Here is a 15,191-nt window from a genome sequence, read left to right on the forward strand (position 1 = left end):
ATTCAGCTGATAATAATAAGAAGCAGGCAGGTAATGATAATGTATTATCATTAGAAACTGCTTGGATATGTACAACCTTTTCTGTATAGAGAGCAGGAGTCTGTGACTCCTTGCACAGGTATTTGGAAATGATTCCACACGTGTCCAGCATGCTGCAATAAATACCCTTCTTTTCAACTTTAATTAGTTAAAGAGTCGTCTGTCCGTGCATCAAAGACTTTGAGATGGTTAAAGAATACAAATTTATTGTGAAGTACAAATGCTTATATACTATTTTAGGAAGGTTAGTAATGTTTTACTACAATGATTTGGTTAATCCTCACATAAACAAACATACATTTTACAACATCTTTTGCTTGCAGAGCTTGATGTAATCTTTCTTTTCTTTTCCTCCCCTTTTCCTCCCCTTTTCCTCCCCTTTTTCTCCTCCCCTTTTCCTCCCCTTTTTCTCCCCTTTTTTCTCCCCTTTTTTCTCCTCCCCTTCTCCCTTCTCCTGAGTCTGTCTGATTTAATCTTCTTGCAATCTTGAAAGCTGTCTGTTCTTGCCAAGGCATTTTGTTTACCTCATCTCTTATGCTAACCAGGTCCAAAGTCCATCATCTGTATCCCAGTCAGTGGGTACCCACAAGATGATCCCATCCACTGGGGGCACAGTGGTCAGGCCAGCATGGCACCAGTCCAGCAGCTGGTGCCATGGGGAGACCAGGAGTGCTGGAAGTGCTTCCAGGAGTGCCTTGGGCACAGGTCCGCTGCCAGTAGCAAAGCCAGAAGGAGCAGAACACACATGGGATGTGTGAGCAGGTCTAAACAATGACTGCCTGTTGCCACCTGGTAACAGAGGAGGCAGAGTTGGGACATTGCTGTGGCAGTGCTCATGTGTCACAGCTTGGAGCAGGACTGGGGCTCTGGGGATGGAATGTCCATCACCAAGAGACTATTTCATACTTGTAGAACCACAGCATAGCATCCTACAATGGTCTGGCTTAAGAAGAATTGTGCAATTCCACCCCCCTGCCTTGGGAAGGAACACCTTCCACCAGAACAGGTTGCTCCAAGCCACATCCAGTCTGGCTGTGAACACTTCCAGGGATAGGGCAATCACAGCTTCTCTGAGTACCTTTGACAGGTTTTCACCACCTTCATATTGAAAAATAAAGATAAAACACAGCAGACCTTTTCCCAGAACCTTTTCCAAACAAATGTCTCTGGAAATTCATCTTTGGGGATACAAGCCTATTCCTACTTCTCTTGCACTTTATTCTTTATTGCATTCTATTCCTTCAAGCCTTAAATCCAACCATCAGTACCAGCTCCACATGTTTTGGTCCAACTTTATCCCTTCCAACCCAAAACCCACCTCCTCAAATCTATCCTCGGCACCAAATCCGTATCCCAGCTCAAAATCTGCACTCCCTAGTTCGAAATCCACGCTCCTCAGACTCAAATCCACACTTCAGCCCCAAATCTACCCCCAAATTCCTCCCCAGCTCCAAATCTACCCACAGTCCCAAACCTACTCCCCAGGACAAAGCTATCCCTAAATCTGCTTCCCTATCCCCCAAAGCTCCAAATACGCATCTTTAATCCCAAATACACATCCTAAGCCCCAAATCCACCCTCTCCTGTTGGATGCTCCTCCCTCCCAGCCCCTCACAGAAGCCTGTCCCACCCCAAAAAGCAGACATGTTGGCAGTAGCAGGTTTATTCTCCAATTTTCTTTCAGAGGAATAGGACAGCCATGGTCAGCAAGAGGCTGGAGCAGGAAGGGAACTGTCACCACTGTCAAATGGTGCAGTTCCCCTCTCCATAGCGCCGGCACTTCATCACCTTCAGGTAGGTCTCCACTTTGTGCAGGTCCTTCTTGAAGCAGGAGAGCAAGCCGTAGTTCTGCAGTAGCGCGTCCTCACTGCGCAGGTGGATGTCAAATTTCTCATACGTGGCTTTGAGGATCTGGGGACCCCGGGGGCTTCGGTCCTGCAGCTCCTGCAAGAGGATTGCGAGGTTCTGGGGGAGGTGCTGGGGGCCTGGGAATGACATGGGCCACAAAAACCTCATGCAGGCTGGGGCAGAGTGGCTGGGAATGGCCCTGAGAGTGCTGGTTGCCAGTGGCTGAACATGAGCCCGCGTGTGCCCAGGTGGGCAAGGAGCCAATGGCACCTGGCTGGCATTAGCCATGGTGTGTTCAGCAGGACCAGGGCAGGAACAGCCCCCCGGCCCTGGGCACTGCTGGGGTACCTCCAGTCCCGGGGGCAGTTATGGGCCCCCTCCTGGCAAGAGAGACACTGAGGTGCTTGAGCATGTCCAGGGAAGGGAACACAGCTGGGGAAGGGTCTGGAGCACCAGGAGCAGCTGAAGTAGCTGGGGAGGCTCAGACTAGCAAAGAGAAGCTCTGGGTGGACCTTCTCACTCTCTGTAACTCCCTGATGGGAGCATGGAGTCGGGGGGTGGTCAGGCTCTTCTCCCAGGGAACAAGTGACAGGACAACAGGACACAACCTCAAGCTGTGCCAGAGGTGTTTCAGGTTGAACATCAGGAAGAATTTCTTTGCAGAAAGGATTGTTAAACATTGGAAAGGACTGCACAGGGAGGTGGTGAAGTCACTGTCCCTGGGGGTGTTCAGGGAATGGCTGGACATGGCATTCAGTCCTCTGGTCTGGTTGACAAGGCAGTGGTCAGTCTTGGACTTGGTGATCTTGGAGGTCTTTTCCAACCTCAGTGATTCTGTGATCTTCCACAGGCCCAGTGCCACAGTTCCCACTGAACTTTAAATGAGAACAGGGGTTTCTCCCTCCAGTCTTAAAGAATATTTCAAACATGTTTTTGAGTGTATGTGTTTTCAGGAAGAGCAGTGATGCAGGGGTGATGCTACAGTGAGAAGGGAGCTGGGCACAGGGCTGCAGGGAGGGAGGAGTGTGTCTTCGAGGTTTTAAAATAAAGAGTAAGTTGCAGGGTCTCTCTGTACCTCCTCCATTCAAGGAGACAGAACCAGGCAAATAATTCTCTCTTCTCTCCCCCTTTGTCAGAAAACAAAGCTCTAACCCAGACCCAAGCCATGTACATCTGGAGCTGAGATCTGCACTCCTCCTGCCCTGCTGTGGTCATCAGCTGCCACAAACAGGAAAATTTTGGTTAAGGAAAAGGAACCTTAAATGGGTGAAATATGATAGTTTGGCTGGTTTCTGTGTACCATTTTCTAATGCGCCCAAGCACATCCCAAATGGGGACCAAAATCATAGAATCCTGAAGTCACAAACTGGTTTGGGTTGGAAGGGACCTTAAAGACCATCTCATTTGAAGCCTCCCTGCCATGGGCCAGGACACTTTCCACTAGACCAAGTTGCTCCAAGCCCCATTTAACCTGGTCTTGAACACTTTTGGGGATGGGCAGCCACAGCTTCTCTGGGCAACCTGTGCCAGGGCCTCACCACCCTCACAGTAAAGAATTTCTCACCCACACAAAAATCTGGTTGTGGTACTGATACCTGTCCCTACTTTCTCCTGCTGAACTGCCAGGACAGAAGTCTGTTTACTCTCTGAGTCTGACTTTCAGAGTCATTTTAATGCTGGAAGATATAAACAATATTCCAGACTCATTTTCCACAGCTGCAGGTCTCAGAGCTCTAGCTACAGGGTGAGCCTGCCAGATAAACTTAATTACAGAATAAACATAACTGAAAAGGTGTCCTGGCAGATAATACACAATTTCATTTAAAGCAACAAAGCAAAAATGAAGTAGATTATAAAGGGGACTTAGGGCAAAGGTAGAGAATGACTTTTTACATGGACAGATAGAGACAGGACACGGGGGAATGGTTTTTACAAAAAGAGGAGAGATTTAGATTAAGTATTAGGAAGAAATTCTTCCCTCTGAGGGTGGTGAGGCCCTGGCACAGGCTGCCCAGAGAAGCTGTGGTTGCCCCATCCCTGGAAGTGTTCAAGGCCAAGTTGGACATGGCTTGGAGCCATCTGGTCTAGTGCAAGGTGTCCCTGCCCATGGTGTGGGGCTGGAAGTAGATAAGCTTTAAGGTCCCTTCCAGCCCCACACCATTCTGTGAATCTGTGACTAGTTCTTCCTTGAAGAGGATCACCCCACAGCTTTCAGCTCTCTGGATGCTGTAATGGTGTATGAGAGAAACACCAGGGTGCAGGTTTCCATCTGTACACAGATGTTTTTATAAAATATTGTATCATCACCAAATTTGCCACATTTTGAAGTATTTTACATGGAGATGTAGCAAACATTATTTTGCTGTTAGTACAACTGAATATTTTTTTGTTGCTGGGTTTGGGAAGACTTTATGTGTGAATTGTTCTGATTCCTGAGCAGTAGTGCTTTGTGATGGGTGTTTTCTTATCCTCCCTAGTGATGAAACCCAATGTGCAGTATCATGATCTCATTATCTAAAGGTAAACAAAGTCCTAAGGATGCCACTGGTCTTCAGAGTTGGAAGGTGGTGAGATATCTCAAGGATGTGTGAGAGCTGAGTGCCCTCTGTCTAGGAGATCTCTGCAATTCTATAGTCATGCTACATGCTGCAACTTACCCTCATCAGAGCTTGGATCCCTTCTTCCAGGTCCTTTAGTTTTTCATACACTCTGTCTGAGGTGCCAAAAACCAGATTGTTTGTGAACATCTTGCTTAGGTACTGCACCGGGGTCAGCCAGGACTGGATGAGAACCAGGGAAAACTGAAGAAGCTCCATGTCCTGAAATTAGGGCAAGAAAGGGTCAGAGCTGTGCAGGGGTATTTGATAGCATGTCCTGCTCCCTCTGGAACATGTGCTACCACTCCTACTGCTTCAGCAGACACAAATTTTTCTGGCTGAAGAGCACCACCCAGACCTATGTCCTGTGCAGACAATGGTTTTTCTCATGCTTAGGGTGGGAATGTTATTTACAGTGTAGCCCAGAAAAGGATTTCTTTCTTTATGCAGGGTTTAAGTAATCAAAAAGGGAGGAGAGGGATGAAGCACACTCTAGTGTTCACAGATGAAAACACTCTGTTCCTGCAGTGAAGCACAGCTGGGCTCTTCAGGCAGGCCTGTGCTTGTCCTGAGAGTGAAAAAAACTTACTGATTTCTGCTGAGCATCATCCTTCTTCATGGGAGCAGGGATGGTTTCCGAGTAACAAAATGCTACCTGGGAATTCTTGTTTGTGTGTCTTTGGTCCTCTGGAATATAGGTGCGTTCCTATGGAGACATCCCAAATACACACAGATCTATTGCCCATGTTCTGAAGAAGATCTCCAACACTTCCCAAGCTGTTCTGAATGGTTACTCTTTGCAAGAAATAAATTATGAGGTGCCTTTGGACAGGCTTGGCAGGTAGGAATATTGTGTTGGCACGATACCTACTGGGCCTAAAGGTCTTCCTGAGTCAAGATGTTGAGGTGAACAGAAACCACATCTAAATTAGGTTCTCCCAAGGAGTAAATGACCCCAAAGGACAGCTCATGCCAGCTCCTGTCAGCAGAAGAAACTAGATAGAGTTTTAAGCACTCAGACTCTCCCAGGGCCAGAGGTGACCAAGACAGGAAATTTTTGTCACATATCTGTGCCATGTCCCAGCTGATCTTGTGCAGCCATAGTCCTGGGAAGGGGGGATGAGCAGGATCAGAGTAGGGGGGCAGAGGGCTAAGAGGAGGAAACAGGGTCCAGTCTGATGGGACATAACCTGTGCTATCCTGTTTACACCCTCTCTCCTCATCAAAAGAGGACAAAGCAGACAACAGTAGTTGAAAGGTGTCTGTTACACAGTCCTGAAGCCATCAGACTAAAGCAGAGGAGATGACCAAAGACCACAGCACTTACAAACTCCTTGTATGTCTCGGCAGCCAGGAGGTGAAGGTGCTGAGCCCTCAGCACAGCGTTGGCAAACAGGCTGGAAAGGGGCACGGTCGGGAAGGCGGCAGCTTGCTGTGGCCACTGCAGTCCCAGAGTCATCATGGCAATGGTGAGAGGAGAGAACCATGACCCTGCAGCAAAGCACAGCAAAAGGTGTTAGCCATCCTCAGGAAACTGGGTTGAGGAGGGAGTGGCACCTGGGAATTAATTCCCAGTCTCTTCTGTCCATGCTGTCTGAAGGCTCGTCTTCCTTGGTGCCTCTTGGCACCAAGAGTAGGCTTAGCCTTCTCCAAAATTCTTTGAAACCTTTTCACCAAGACCTGCCCCCACCAAGAGCCTGTGCTTCTCCTAGTGTTACCAGCACTGTATTCCTGGGTGGAGTCATGGTTGCTCCATGAAAACTAGTATGTGTCCCAGTGTTTTTCCCTGATACAGTCATGGTTTTCCTTTTCTCATGAAAAGAGCATGGTGCACTCTGGTTACTCGAGCAAGCAGGGGATGATGAGTGCCAGGTGAAGGCCTGGGAGCACCTCGCTGTAGCCATGGTTTATGCTGTACTGCTGATGGGATGCTGGCTGTCTGCCTCGCTGGGGTGAGAGATGGTGGCACAGGATTACCTGTGCTCTGACTGGCTCTCTGGGATATGACTGCAGAATTTGGTGCTCTTTGTCAGCCTGAAATGTTTTCAGCCTTTGACACCTGACTCACACTAGTGTCTGTCTGCTCTGAAGACCACAAACTTAATCTCAGACAAATACCCCTTGGAGGAGAAATGCCCTGGAGCCTGTAGGACTTGGCCTATTCAGACTAAAGATTAATTCATGAATTAAAGTCACATTGCAGGGAAAGGTATTCTTTTTCATTGGTTTATAAATTGCTACATTTAAGTTAGGGCTGTCACAGAGTGTGTGTATCCCACCACATACCACCCCATCATCATCTCCTCTCACCCTACACACATGGCAGCACTGACAAATCCATTAAAACTGTAATAAAAAGTACCTGGAGCCATTTCTGCCTGGTGAGTTGTTCGGGTGTTGCTTGACAGTGAATATTTCCTCCTTTCACCTGTCAAGGGGAACTGTTGAGCCACCCTTTATATAGCAGGGAGTCTGTTTAAAATGGATCTGTGTGTCTACGACCACAACAACTGTGCATCTTCTCCGTGCATAAATGCACAGCTGTTGACAGTGGTGTTGCCTCATTGCAGTAATTTATACACAAATGTACAAGTTGGGAAGGTTGTTTGCCTCAGGATAAAGTCAGTGCTCAATGATTTTGTCATATCCTACTGTTTATCGCAAATAGAAGTTTTCTGGTCATTGGAGTACCCATCCCAAGTCACATCAATGCTTTTTTATGGTGGAATTTGCTTTGTCCACCTGCTCTTTCCTGTCTGGCTCTGCAGCCTTGGCTCACAGTTCACAGGCCTGACTGACCATTTTGGGAGATTTCTGACTTAAAGCAAGTGGCTAGTTGTGCCAGGGGAGGTTCAGGTTGGATATGAGGGAAAATGACTCCTCAAAAGGGTTGTACAGCCCTGGCACAGGCTGTCATGGGCAGTGGTGGAGTCCCCATTACTGGAGGGATTCAGAAGCTTTGTGGATGTGGCACTTGGGGACATAGGTTAGTGGTGTGCTTAGCAGTGCTGGGGGATGGAACAGTTTGTCTCAGTGGGGCTTTTCCAACCTAAACAATTCTGTGATCCTGTCTTTTCCCCTTTATTGTTAGTGGGGATAGAGCTGGATGGATGTTGTCAGATTAATCCTATTTCTTTCAATTTCTACAAAAATATCAAATATTCAGCGAATAGTATTGTTGAGCTGGTTTGCTGTGGGTGTGACAAAGAGCTGCCATGCCTAGGCACTTGTTTGGGTTCCAGCCTACCCACTGCAAATCCAACTGCCAGAGCTCTGGGAAGTTTCCCTCATTCTCAGTCTGTGAGGAGATCTGGTTGTGAACATCTTCCTGCTCCTGAACAGACTAAGCAGAGGCTTGCTGTGGAAAGGAGGTAGAAGAGATAGGGAAGAAAAGGTGGGGAAGAGAATCATAGAATCATGGGATAGTTTGGGTTGAAAGAAACCTTAAAGCTCATCTCATTCCTAGCCCCTGCCATGGCATACCTTCCACTAGACCAGGTTGCTCCAAGCCCAGTCCAGCCTGGCCCCACAGCACACCTACACTTTCTTTTGAGCAAAATGAAACAGAACCTCACGTGGGCAACTACAGGGGGGTCTTAAAGGCCTTTTATTCCTCATAAGGCACTGATTACCCCAAACCACACTGATTTGAACTTTTATTGGGAGTTCAGGGTCTGTTTCTTTCTGGTCAAGTGGTGATTTGTTTTCTCCAGACCCTGTGTTTGCCATGCCTCCCCCAGACCCTGTGTTTGTCATGCCTCCCACTGTGGGTCCAGTTTCCAAGAGGCAGCATCATCCCTGGTGCAGCTGGAGCATAGGGTGGAGAGGTGGTTAATAAACATGCTGTGGAGAGCATGGTCTGTTCTGAAAAGCCCCTGGGGTGGAGATGTGGTGGTGTCACAAGGTAAATGTCAGTCCTTGCACAAGTGGGAATGGCTATCAGGTATCCCGTCACCCAAGAGCCAGCAACATCTGGTTGTGTTTTTCTAGTCCAGGATATGTTTAAATAGATCAGTATTTGTCAGAGATGAGCAGAGCAGCAGCACCTCAGCACAACCCACGCCCTGCTGCCTGTGAATGATGATAATGTACCACTGCAGCACCTTGCACCCATGTTCTGCTGCCTCTCGCTGTCACTGGCTGGCTCTCTAGTTTTGTTAGTGAAAGCTTGGTGCTAAGTCAACGTTTTTTATGTTGTAGCCAAGCATGGAGATGCTGGGATGATCAGCCTGTGGAATTCCCCTGAGCCTTGGATTGTCCCCAATAATTTCTGGGCATTAAATGAGAAAGAAGCATTGTGGGGAAGGCAGTGTGACTGAAGTGTTGGGCTTGGGCACACCACTGGCAAAACTATAGTTGCATAAGCTCTTAAATATCAATTTAGCCTTTTTTTAGATTTCAGACACAGGCATTTGCAACCTAAAGGAGTATCTCTTAAAATCACGTGACATTTTCAAGTTCCTTTTCTTTTTTGAAAGAGAGAAAAACCCCACTTCTCTTCAGCATGTTCACACATCCACCCACCTTATCCTGAGCATCACCTACTCTAACAAGTTTCATTAAAGAAGTGAAACAATTCTCCTTGCAGGTTTACGTGCTCCCTGATTCCCAGAAGCCCCCCATTTTGGGATGGCTGTGTGGAGAAGACCTTCCCAGCCTGGCCTTACCTTCCTACCCCAACCTTCCTTACCTGGACCTTCCCAGATAAGCACAGCTGGTAAGTCCTGACCAAGGAGCCACTGCCAGCCCACAGCCTAGGCTCTATACATTGTAGGACAATGACATGAACTGACAGAGGATTGAAGTGGCAGTTGATACCTCTTCTAGCTCACTGCTCGGAAGGTAAATTCCTTCTGGAATTTATGGATTTTGCTTAATGGAGGTAGGACTGCACAATTTCCCGGAACCCATTTGGAAAGATTTTAGAAACATAAATTCATAGAATGACCAGGATTGAAGGGGACCTTAAAAATGATCTTGTTACAACTCTGTCCACTAGACCAGGTGGCTCCAAGCCCCATCCATTTCGGCCTGGAACACTTCCAAGCAACAGCTTCTCTGGGAAACCTCTGCCAGGGCCTCACCACCCTCACAGCCAAGAATTTCTTCTCAATGTCATCCAACTCATCCCTCTGTCAGTGTGAAACCATTCCCCCTTGTTCTGTCACTACACTGCCTTGTAAATAGTGTCTCTCCATCTTTCTTGTAGTTTCTTTTATGCTAAAGAGGTCCAGGACTGCAACTCAGTCTATGCAAAACCAGCCACCCTTGTTCAAGCAGCCCTGATTCCAGTTTCCAACATGTGGAAATGTATTTTGCAATTATTTTTTTCTGAAAACCCTCCTGTTTTCTGCATCCATAAATGTTGGCTGGAGTTTTTAGCCCGCTTCCTTACTAAACCAATCTAAACCATGCTGTTTTTCTGCCTTACCAGTCAGCCTGGAGGTCTGCTGCTCATGCTCATTTGCCACATGGACCATTACCTCCCTCCCCTGCTTCTGCAATTGTTTTTCCATAATAATTACCCATAAGAAAAATTATATACAGAGAAGTGTGCATAAGCAGTCATTAAGACTGCTATCTATGAAGTGCAATTTCCATGTGACTGGCTTGAGGTTAGGGTTAGATTAAAGGGGTTTCAGGCCCGAGGAATAATCCTACCCATGTCCTGGGGAATCTCACAGTCACTGCCTGTGCCTCAGTTTCTCCATTAGTAAAATGATGGTACTGACACTCATTAGCAACACAGCTGGAAAGCAGGTAATGACTGCATAGACACAGGTAAATTAAAAATAAATCTCGCTGCTTCTGCTGAAAACAAAGCAAAGTCAGTCAATTTTGCCCCTTTCCAGTGATTTTTTAATAAGTCTTTTAAATTGAAATGCAGCAACAGCAAGTTGTCCAGGAACAGGCAGCAGCAGGGAATAAATACAGACTCTGGGAAGAGTAATTCATTTCCATTTTTTAGTTTCTCTCTCCACCAGTGGATCTGACATCATCATGTGTCTCCCAGTATGAGCTGCCACTCAGGAACCTTCAGCCTTAACCCTCCTGGGCTGAATTTCTTGGTCAGTGCCTCTCCAAATGAATGCACTGTCCTAGGAGATGCCAGTGGGGCGGAGAGGGAAGGTGCTGAGGTCAGACCCCAGCTCTAGCTGTGCCACAGTCCCATGGAGATTCCCAAAACAGCTTCTGCTGAAGGGTTTTCTGTAGGGCGTGGAGAGAAGCCATCCCAAGGCACACAGTATGAGGAGGACTGGAGCCTCTCCACTCTGGGGATGGACTGTGAGAGGTGGAATTGTTCAGCCTGGAGAAGAGGAGGCTCTGGGGACAACTTATAGGCCCTTCCAGGGCCTAAGGGGGCTCCAAGAGACCTGGAGAAGCACTTTGGACAAGGCTATGGAGTGACAAGACAAGGGGGAATGGCTTCACACTGACAGAAGGCAGGGTTAGGTGGGATACTGGGGAGAAATTCCTGTCTGTCATGGTGGTGAGGCCCTGGCACAGATTTCCCAGAGGAACTGTGGCTGCCCCATCTCTGGAAGTGTTCCAGGCCAAACTGGATGGGGCTTGAAGTAATTCCAATAGTGAAAGGTGTCCCTGCCCGTGGCAGGAGTGTGGAAGATGTTTTTTAAGGTCTCTTCCAACCCAACCATTCTGTGATTCTATGGCTCAGGGTGTTCAGCACAAGATGTCACAGATCTGCTAACTGCTGGGTGCTCAGTTTTTGGCTTGATCTTGGCTTTCATTCCAAAAAAAGGCACTTTCTACTCCAGTGGTGCTACTGGGGGTGGTCAGCAAATACAGAAACTGCTGGCATGGTTCAACTGCAATTTTATAAGTCTGCAAGAGGGCCTGCTCAGTTTGTAATTTAATTTTGGAAAAGTCATCTTACTGCCTGCCTCAGTTTCCCCATGTATGAAAAGGGGTTTTGAAGAGGAGTCACTTTCAGAAACATTCCCCACTGGTTCAGCTCCCAGCTGGCAGAGTTAGGAAGAACCCTTTTCCTAGGATGCTCAAGAGGTGAATTGGACCAGCCCTGAGATGGGAAAGGATGTTGTGTGACCACGTACCTGACCTCTGTGCATTTCTCAACCCATTTACAACAACAAGCTCAGAGGTAGTCATATATTACCCATTTATTAAAATGTACATTTCTGGGGAAAACCCACAGAAGTCAAAGATTTGGTCCTTCAAACTGTGTTCTGGGTAGACTGCTTCTCAGGGTATTAGGGTTGTGATTCCTTCCTTTTTGTTGTTATGGTTCACTAATGCATGTTCATGGTCTAATATCTGCTTGGTTTTGTGCTCTGATTTTCTTCCTGCTTCCCTGCATCACTGTTTTCAATCTGACTCCATCTCATCAGACAAATTCAATCTGAAATGCTGGCAAATGTTTTCAAGTGAATTAAAAATTTGATTTATTTGGTGTTTCTGCTGCCTCAAGAAAGGCCATATATTCTCCTGATATTATGGGGAAATTGCTCTGAATTTATGAGAAAGCCAAGCTCAAATTATGGTTATTGAATATTTCCATTAGCAAGACTCTGCAACTATGAGATTTTTCTTCTTCTTTGCTTAAGGAGACGCTTGAATGAAAACCCTGGGCTGTTTAGAACTTGACATACTCAAAATTTGGCCCTTCCTGACTCCTCAGGGTTCTCATGCACCCAGCCAAGAGCTCTCAGTTACTCCTCTCTTAAGGCATTATTTATTTATTACATTTAAATCCTTAGCTGAGATTTCCAGGACCTTTAATTGTCTTTATTTTTGCTGAGGGTTTCAACCCAATGTTTAACCCATTCCCCAGGAAGAGGCAAGGAAAACACCCTCTTTTACTGCCTTACACTTCAACCACCATTTCCTGAGCCACTTTCCTCTCTCTTCCTTGCACATCAATATTTCAGTGTGCAGCTCTAATTTCAGTACTAAAATCTTGCAACTACAACCACTAGTCTCCACAGGGAAAAGCTATCTGAATTTGCATGACACTGGCAAATTCTTGGGGCAAACCCACAAGACTACATCACTCAGTGGGGAAACCTGGCTGCTAAATTCTTCTAAGATGCCATCTTTGAAGGAACCATGCAATCACAGAAAGGTTTGGGTGAGAAGGGACATGACAGTTGATCTCATTCCAGTCACTGCCATGGACTGGAGCACCTTCCATTAGACCAGGTTGCTCCTAGCCCTGACCAACCTGGTCATGAATACTTCCAGAGATGGGACATGTGCCATGGACATGTCCTACTCCCACTGTGAATCCCAAATGCATGGCTCATTTCCTCTGGACACGACAACTAAATTGCTTGTGGACTTCGTGCCACTGGCTTCTCTCACCTATTGATCCCTCTTTTAAGTCCTGACTGTGACACTCAGGCTGGGTGGAAGAAGGTGCTTCGTTCAAAAAGTTCTGTAAGGGCATTAGAGATTTCCCAGATGCTTTTCAATCTTAAGAGCATCCAAGCAATTTGGAGATACACTGCACTTTGTGTCTGCTGTTTGGCAATCAATGAAATAGTCTGGATGAATTTGAGGAGAATAAACAGAGTAGTCCCCCTTGGTGGAAATAAGCTTATTGCTATAGAAAAGCATAATTATACAGTGATGATTATTAAAAAATAATTAAATAAGGATAATTAGTACAATGCTACATTAGCTATCAGATACTGATGATAGCCAGGACCAGCTGTTGATGATGTCTCCAGACTTCAGCAATGTATTACTACACAAGACAGGTGGTTTCTGCTCTGTGAAACACCTCATGGTTTTATAGCTCACTAGTGGTCTATTGACCACAGGTTAACACTGGATCAGTGCAGCAGAGCCTGTGCTTCACCACATGAGACACTTCTGCTCACATCTGCTTATTTCTAGGGTAATTTCATTGATGATGTGTCAGAACAGAGTCATAAAGCCATCCAAATGCTATCAAGCACAGCTGACACCTTTATGATGCTTTTTGCAAGTTAATCACTCACAGCTTTAATGACTGAAATGGTCATTGCTTTTATAGTCTGGATTTCCTCTCCCTTTGAAGGAGAGTCTGAGTTGCTTCTACCACCACAAGAGAAGGCAAAAGGGAAGCATTGACCAAGCAGAGGCTTAGGGAAAACCAAGAATCTAATACCTAAATTTTTCCAGAAAAAAAATTACATGACAAAGCAGGGCAGGATTTTCCCAAAAGTGAACTTGGCCCTTGGGGCAACCCCAAGTTGGGAGCTGCTGGTGACTTGTTTGTGCATCCAACATCTTGTAAATGTCAGACAGTGAGCAAATGGAAAGGGAATGCCAACACACGCCCAGTGGCTGGAAAGTCAGGGTGAAACTGGATTGTGGTGTCTAAACATTTCCCCAAAGAGCCTGTATTTACAAGGTTTGTCTTTTTACAGCAACAACTATGAATAACCCTGTTCATTCGGAGTGGAAATTCATGTCACAAGCCCTCTGGTTTGGTTGTGGACTACATGGCCTTTCCATCCCTATCTCCTAATGTAAATCTATTCAGATTGTGTCAGCTGCTTAAGTAGTTGGTCAGTTCTGCTGACATAACTGTCTAATTGTCCTCATTTATCGTGGCTCTTCTGGATGGGATTGCATTGTGAATTTGTAATTCAGTGCATCTCTCAGAGACTGGGGGCAGATGAGTGTCAGATGGGGAATGGACAGACACATAACTGGCTGCAAAAGGAAGTCGTAATTCATTCCCATTACAGCTTCTTGGCTCCATCTAGGCTGGGAGTTTAGGCAGGCAAAAGATCTAGAAAGATTTCCCTTCTAGTAAAACCTGCCATTCCTCATCAGACAAATTACCTTGTTGGATTTAGCAATTTAAGCTTCATCATAAATTACATATGTTTTTCTAAAGGTATTTTATATAGGGTATTTAATAACATTTTATATGTGTTTTTTTAAATCCCATTTCTTAACTGTGCCATGCTTTATTTTTTTCACCTCACAACTTACCTCAATGAACATTGTCTTTCCATCCCATTTCTTTCATACAATTTCCCACAGAGTTAGTTTCAATCATAATGTTTCTCTCAAAATCATCCCTGCAGAAACACTGCCTGCAGGTGAAGGCAGATGCAAGTCAATCATAGAATGGTTTGGGTTGGAAGGGACCTTAAAGACCACCCAGTCCAGACCCATCAGCCTGGGTTACCTTGCGATCCCCTGAGAGGGCTGGTCTGGTGGTCACAGTAGGTCCCTGCCCGGGAGGGGATGGAGTTTAGTCCATCCTCATCATCTCCTTCCAGAAAATAATAATTTTCTGGAAGGAAAATAATAATTTTCTGGAAGGAAAATAATAATTCCAGAAAATAATAATTTATATTGCTCTTAGATGAACTAGTGGCATGAGAAACCAAAGCCTCTCTCACTTTTAGTTTCATTTTGCTGTCAGAGAGCACTAGCAAACTATCCCCATATCCTTTACTTGTCCAGAACAAATACATGAGCAACAAAAACTGTCATAAACAAAGTAAAAGCAAGTGGCTTTGAAAACATGCCATCAACAGTCTCTTTTCCCTTGTGTCATTTCTCAGCATACCCCTGCTACCAAACATGCTCACACACATCTCTTCCGCAGTGGGTTTCCCTGTGTAGGTGCTTCAGGATTCCCGGGTGTATTTGAGACCAATTCCATTTATCTTCCCCATCATAGTAAAACTGAGAGCAATCTGTACCTGGGATGGGGCTTAAACA

General features: G+C 46.0%; 1 protein-coding gene across 1 annotated transcript; it reads right to left on the reverse strand.

Moving 5' to 3' along the window:
• Nucleotides 1-1,782: 1,782 nt before the first annotated feature.
• Nucleotides 1,783-9,964, reverse strand: LOC129134761 (somatotropin-like). Its single transcript, XM_054654420.2, has 5 exons — nt 9,916-9,964; nt 5,812-5,975; nt 5,074-5,190; nt 4,545-4,706; nt 1,783-1,983 (listed from the first exon to the last, which is right to left on the reverse strand). The coding sequence occupies exons 1-5, from the start codon at nt 9,962-9,964 to the stop codon at nt 1,783-1,785; spliced, it is 693 nt and encodes a 230-aa protein (XP_054510395.1).
• Nucleotides 9,965-15,191: the final 5,227 nt, after the last annotated feature.

This window comes from Agelaius phoeniceus, chromosome 2 (assembly GCF_051311805.1).
Source record: "Agelaius phoeniceus isolate bAgePho1 chromosome 2, bAgePho1.hap1, whole genome shotgun sequence".
In the NCBI taxonomy this organism is placed as follows: domain Eukaryota; kingdom Metazoa; phylum Chordata; class Aves; order Passeriformes; family Icteridae; genus Agelaius; species Agelaius phoeniceus.